Source organism: Antedon mediterranea, chromosome 8 (assembly GCF_964355755.1).
Source record: "Antedon mediterranea chromosome 8, ecAntMedi1.1, whole genome shotgun sequence".
NCBI classification, from domain to species: domain Eukaryota; kingdom Metazoa; phylum Echinodermata; class Crinoidea; order Comatulida; family Antedonidae; genus Antedon; species Antedon mediterranea.
In genome coordinates this window covers 649,943-657,097 of record NC_092677.1, presented here as the reverse complement: position 1 = coordinate 657,097, position 7,155 = coordinate 649,943, and the positions used below count along the sequence as shown (strand labels likewise).

The 7,155-nt window shown below is 32.3% G+C and overlaps 1 protein-coding gene across 1 annotated transcript; it reads right to left on the bottom strand.

Annotated features, from left to right (window-relative positions):
* Positions 1-217: 217 nt before the first annotated feature.
* Positions 218-5,062, bottom strand: LOC140056974 (cell adhesion molecule CEACAM6-like). The gene is made up of 8 exons (XM_072102504.1): positions 4,824-5,062; positions 4,165-4,241; positions 3,441-3,785; positions 2,893-3,147; positions 2,250-2,516; positions 1,113-1,234; positions 869-913; positions 218-676 (listed from the first exon to the last, which is right to left on the bottom strand). Exons 2-8 carry the CDS (start codon positions 4,208-4,210, stop codon positions 551-553), a joined length of 1,206 nt encoding a protein of 401 aa, XP_071958605.1. The 5' UTR covers positions 4,211-4,241; positions 4,824-5,062; the 3' UTR covers positions 218-550.
* Between the last annotated feature and the right edge of the window lie 2,093 nt (positions 5,063-7,155).

Sequence of the window (7,155 nt, the reverse complement as noted above, 5' to 3'; positions counted from 1 at the left end):
CAAAGTTCGCACCCATTTAGTCGTCATTTACACCAAATATTAAGCCCATCCCTATCAAGGAAGTATTTTATTGTAATCCAAATACTGTCACCTATCAGTAGGCAAATGCAACAGCAACAATAACTCAAGTATCTCATGCTAATTCAAATGCCTTATAAATATAGACACGAACAAATAACTACACATTGAGAGGTTAAGTAATGAATCGTACGTTTTTTATTCATTTTTAATGAGGGTAGCCCGTTCACCAAAAGATGATCATTGGGGTCCTCGATAATACAATTACAGTTACAAAAATACATTTCATAAAAAGACAATTATTAAAAAAATGTAAAGTTACAATAACATTTCAAGTTATCATACAATTTAAAATTACTGTAACATTATTGAATTTGTGAATATAAAATGTAGCAAATAAAGATAACAATATAAACAAAAGACGGCATAGTTTGTGGAATGCGCTATACATACATTTACATTTACTTTATTAAACACAGTCCTTAAAAGCTTATATCTATTGATTTATGCTTTTAGTTCATTTCTTAATAGTTCATACTTTTCCCTTTTGCTTATTCCCAGCCTTAACATTAACATAAGCTGACTCTTCTACTTTATGTTGTAAATCTTGATAGGTTTGGTTTTGCTCGCCAGTGTCTCCTCCATAATCCATGTAAGTCTGTTAAAAAGCAAAGGATTGCTAACATAAGAAACTATTATACAATGTAGTAAATAAGCAATAAAGTCACAATACAATAACTTGTGGTAATCGTACTAAAAGTAACTAAAATATAGTATGCACAATCATAATATTTTCAATCGGATTACCAGTCGTTGGTTTGTCCTCTTTATAGATTGTATCGATACTTACATCTTGTTTCCTTTTGTCTGCGTCTTGTTCCTTTGACAGTGCCTTCTATTAGATTAATATAAAGTTATTATTACTCTGTATACACTACTGTATGTTTTTCAATTATATTTTGTGCAATAATGTTGGAAATTTATTTTAGTAGAATGTAGTCCATCAATTGAATTATTTTTGCCACTGTCAGCATGAATAGTTCGAAAATTATAATGGTTATATAAGTATAATATTCATACTGCATTTTACCAACCTTCTTTATCTTGTTGTGAGTAATTTCTGCAATGTAAAATCCTAAGACACCAAGTATGATGCCAACAAAGAACATCCCGATGGTCAGACCCGTAGTATCATTACATGACTCGGCTGTTGTCTCTGAAGGAAAATGTTTTTTGTTAGCATATTACAGTCCTAATCTATCAATGTATTTTATATGATTTGTTTATTTCAATATGTAAACATAACGGGTGTATATTGATATTGAAATTAAATTGTAGTAAAATCTGATATTTTAGAATATGAGCCAATGTCGTTTGTATGAAACTCCAGTACTGAATATCTAAAACACAAATTCATTATTTAAACGACGCTTACTTGTAATTGGTATAGACGTGGTTTTGACTGAAACTGTTGACTTAATGCTCTTTTTAACCGAAAACACGCAAACGCTCATCAACTAAATGAAACAAGTTTGTAATAGGCCTGCTAGCTCAGCGCATCAGTGGCATGATCTCATAATGGTTATCTTACTTGTGCTTAATATGGTGATTTTTATATTCTAATTAAAAACTGGGTGTTTTTTTTTAATTGCATTGCAGTTGATCATGGAAAATATAAATTGTTACTCTGTACCTTAACACAAACATTAATATGAAATGACATTTATAATTAAATAAAGAACTCATAACAACAGTCATAATTACTGAAATAGTTTTAGGAAAAATTTAAATGAACTAAGTTGAAGGAACTAATACATCCATAGCATAATACAGTAGTATACATTTCCATACTCCTAAACGACTGTTTTTATGTTTAAGTCGTTTGTACAGTATAAATTACCTCAATTATTAGTAATACTTGCTATGCAATTAAAATAATTATTACTTATAGTTAACAAATCGATACATCAACTACTTAATTGTATTTTAATGAACAATCTATAGTTAAACTACTATTGTATAAATCTTGCTCATGTTAAATGCAATTCCAGTCCATCCATCGTTTGCTTTAATATTTTACAAAAATGAATTGATGAAGTTAACACCTAATACCAAAAATGAAGCTAGCAGATAACATTTAGATCAATCTCAGAATCACTGGTATTCACAGTTGTATCCAGTAGATAAAGCTAAAATATTTCTCATGGATATCATTTCATTTAAAATCTTACCAGATATTGTGATATTAGCTGAATCCGTTGTTGATCCAATGATGTTTGTAACTGTTATATTTACTAAATAAATAGTGCCATCAACCTCTGTTTCCGATACTTTCAGTGTAAATGTTGGTCGATAGTTGACAGAATCTTCATTCCCAGGAAGATCAGTAGTCCACAAATAAGTGACGTCAGAAGGATTAGCTGTTACAGTAGATGTTATTGTAAAAGTCTCACCAGGAGGAACAGTCTGATCATTTGCAATATCCTTATCAGGTTTATCTGAAAACCAAAAGTCGTGTGTTTAATTGTTCAGTTTTAAACCTATAACATTAATAATTTGTTTAAACCTTGTTTAAACCGTAACGTAACCCATGTCGCCTATATAAGATTTGGTCTTGGTAAATAAACATTTTTCCGCGTCCCACTCGCTACTGCGATTAACGGATTGTTGATGTATTTTAATCACCACGTGACAATTATGTCATGTCACCATTCTTTTAAACGTGTAGGCCTACATTGTAGATATCTATTTATTGGCATTTGCAATCCTACATTAATTAGCACACATGGCGGCCCATTTTAGTGTATTTTAGAATTATAAACTTAGATCTGATCATCATTTTACCTTAACATCAAATCATCACAAACTACTTACATTGTACCTCTAGGTTTCTATTGTCACTTTTTTGTTTGTTACCAACACCATTATCCGCCTCGCACTCATAACTTCCATCATCAGCACGACTGGCTGATGGAATTGTAAACGTACATGAACCATCATGTGGTAGTACGTCACCATCTTTTATAAAGTTGCACATAGCTTCTGGACTCGAATCCACAACACAGGTCATGACAACTTCATCTCCTTCAGTTACAAGTGTCAAAAAGTTCATTTCGGGTTTATCTAAATCTATAAAATTTAAGGATAATTCATATTATTAGGCTATATTTGGTAAAATTTAAAGAAAACAGTAAGTTATTGAGTAAAAGCAATATTGTTTAATCTTCTATCAACATAGGCCTATCCTTTTTTGTCTTCACTTAATACACTGTTAAGGACTGGAACGATAAGAGAAATTTTAAACTAGGATTCCTCTTTAAACCTTTGACCGTCCTATCCTATTGACAAACAGCATTTCAATTTATGAGAATTATAAGACTCAAGTTATGTACCACACCTAATTAAGGAGTTACTGTACTCACAATTTACAGTCAGTGTGCATATATCATCATCAACTGATGGACTATCTCCAACTAAATTGACACTACATTGATATGTTCCACTGTCAATTCTGAGAGTGTTGGTAATTACAAGAGTAATGTCATTTTCAACACTAAATCTGTCAATGTAACCTGGTTCTATTGTTCCAAATCCACCTTGATAAGCTGCTATTAAATCATTTGCCCCATTGGTAACATTATACCATGTTACAACAGGAACAGCTCCACTGCTAGCTGGTACAATGTTACATGTTATTCTTGCTTCAGATCCTTCAGCTACATCTATGTCATCAACAGTCACTGTTACAGCAACATATTTTCGTAAGACTGAATTTGTTAAACAAAAAAGTAATAGAACATGATCAAACAATAATGGGATTGTTTTTACTTTTAAGTGTTTTATACTACTGTACAGAATGATATTGTTTGTTTTTTTTTTAATCCAAACATCAAAAATATCATACATAAAAACAGTCAAATGAAAAAACATAAGAGAGAAAACAAAGGAGAAACATTTGATGATGAATTCAGGACAACCCAATTAATCCTAAGAAAAAGAATTAGTTTCCATTGGGGTCCGAATAAAATATCAAAGGCAGAAAACAATGTAGAAAATGAAGAAGTATTCCAGTATTATAATAACTTTGTAATTTTACAAAATAAAAAAAAAAACAAAGCACAAATAGAACCATATTAGATTACTTACAGCATAAAAGAAAAAGATGCAAATAAATATCCTTCTTTGATAACATTATCCACAATTCAATTACTCGTGTAGGCTACCTATCGTAAATGGAAAGAATGTTTAACGATGTTTAGATAATTTACCTAATACATTTCATTGTCCAACAAATACAGTGTTTTAACCACATTACAACCCCATTTCAATAGGTAGTACAGGATTGTATTATCATGCCACTACACGTGACTAGACACAATTAAGAATTTAGTGGGGAAAGTCCCGGGTCCAATTCATAATTCTTTCATAAATTTACATGTATGTTTGTCGATGCCGGAAGCGGCAATAAACCGTTCTTTAGTACTATAAAGAATTTTAAAACGTAAGTTTAAAAACAAAATACTTTAGACCGTACACAAAGTTCGCACTAATTTGGTCGTCATTTGCACAAAATAAGTCCATCCCTATAAAGGAAACAGCTAATGTATATCAGCAGAGAGAGGAGGGAAAATGTATCCATTGGGGAAGGCCGGTATCAACATTGCTAGAATTGTACTGGAAAGTTTATAAACTACATTTCCACCGGGATCGAGAGAGTATGGTATAGAGGTTTTATCAGTAATGGAATATCAAAATGAGAGTTTGGGATACCAGCTCTCGGGCGAAGTTCTATAGTAATGACATACCTTATGTTTGATGATCCGGCGGCCGTCTAGTATATTTCGTTGACAAAACTTAACTCCTCTCCCAACTCATAATTGTTTCATTGCCATAAAATAACAAATTTAATTTAGACCTATCGATGCCGGAAGTGACAAATGAACCGCTCTTTACGACTGCACAGAATTGTTTACCGAACGTTTATTACAAATACTCTTGCACCGTACACAAAGTTTGCACCCATTTAGTCGTCATTTACACAAAATATTAAGTCCATCCCTATCAAGGAAGTATTTTATATATTGTAATCCAAATACTGTCACCTATCAGTAGGCAAATGCAACAGCAACAATAACTCAAGTATCTCATGCTAATTCAAATGCCTTATAAATATAGACACGAACAAATAACTACACCTTGAGAGGTTAAGTAATGAATCGTACGTTTTTTATTCATTTTTAATGAGGGTAGCCCGTTCACCAAAAGATGATCATTGGGGTCCTCGATAATACAATTACAGTTACAAAAATACATTTCATAAAAAGACAATTATTAAAAAAATGTAAAGTTACAATAACATTTCAAGTTATCATACAATTTAAAATTACTGTAACATTATTGAATTTGTAAATTAGCAAACAAATTACCAAATGTAAACAATTCTGACTTTAAACAATATATGAAAGAGAGTCAATCCCAATCCATATTTTTCAATCCTACGAATGAAGAAGAGGTCATTGAAATAGTTAGTCAAATCAAAAATTCAAATTCAGAAGGTGTTGATAACTTAAGTAATCGCATTCTAAAACATATTATTGCTGCTGTGGCATCTCCTCTTGTACATATCTTTAACCTCTCTCTTGAGACAGGCATGGTCCCTGATAGTATGAAAGTAGCTAGAGTAGTTCCAATTTTTAAATCTGGCAATAAAAGTGACGTCAGTAATTATAGGCCGATCTCTATTCTGCCTACCGCTTCAAAAATTCTTGAAAAAATTGTTCAAATTAGAGTAAATAATTATATCACAAAGTTTATCATCCTTAATAATGCACAATATGGTTTCAGAAAAAACAGTTCTACTTTTATGGCCGTTATAGATCTGGTTGAACGAATAACCGATGCGCTTGTAAAAAAAAAAATACCATCGGAATATTCATTGACTTGTCAAAAGCGTTTGACACCATCAACCATGATATACTTCTTAAAAAATTGGAACACTATGGCATAAGAGGACGGCCCTTAAATGGTTTAGAAACTATATTAGTGGAAGGAAACAATTTACGTCTATTGATAACACAAGTTCGTGTTTGATGGATATAAATTGCGGTGTACCACAGGGTTCAATTCTGGGGCCTCTACTTTTTATTTTGTACATTAACGATGTATTTAATTGCTCAAACTCGTTATTTTTTGTTTTATTTGCTGACGACACAAACATATCTGCATCTCACGAAAACTTGGATACGCTCATAGAACTAGTTAATGGTGAACTAAAAAATGTTTCGGATTGGTTCATGTGCAATAAACTATCAATCAACGTTAAAAAAACTAATTACATAATTTTCCGCAATCAGCAAAATCCAAGTAATTTAGAGAATGTAAATATTTATGTCAACAATAAAAGAATAGAAAGAGTTAAATCGACTAAATTCCTTGGAGTACATATTGATGAATTTCTCACATATAAGAACCACATCAATGTTACAGCTAGGAAAATATCTCGATATGTAGGCATACTATATAAAGTAAGACATTTTTTACCAACCTATGCTCTCTGGACAATATACAAATCACTCATTGAACCAGTATTAAATTATTGCAACATAATATGGTGTAGCACATTTCCAAGTTATTTAGATGAGTTATTTCGAGAAATAATCGAGAAGCGATGCGAGTAAGACGTGTCGAATACTCGCTCCTGGAAATCAAACATTTCACGTGTCACACAAGCTGAATGCATTGTTACACATAGTCGCAACCTACGTTTACTATTGTTCATTGTTCAATTTTGTTTACTCGATTTCAGTGTTTTATTTGCCCGCAACATGGGCGGTGGTAAGCCAAAGGGAGGACAGAGGGACGATTAGCCTGCAGCCAGGCCACGTCGTAACCAAAAAGAGGCTGAAGGAAAAGGCATCCCTTGCCTTGAAAATAAGTTAGATAAGTCCAATTGCGACATAGACTCTAAGGAAATCGCTGGCATTATCCAATCTGAATTGAAACTCTTATTTGATGGCAAATCGGACATATTGGATAACTTAGCGAAACAAATAACATCGATGATCAAGGACCAACTGGCTGAGCATATTATGCAAATTGTTAGTAAAGCCACTATGGATGCTCTTAGATTTGAACTTG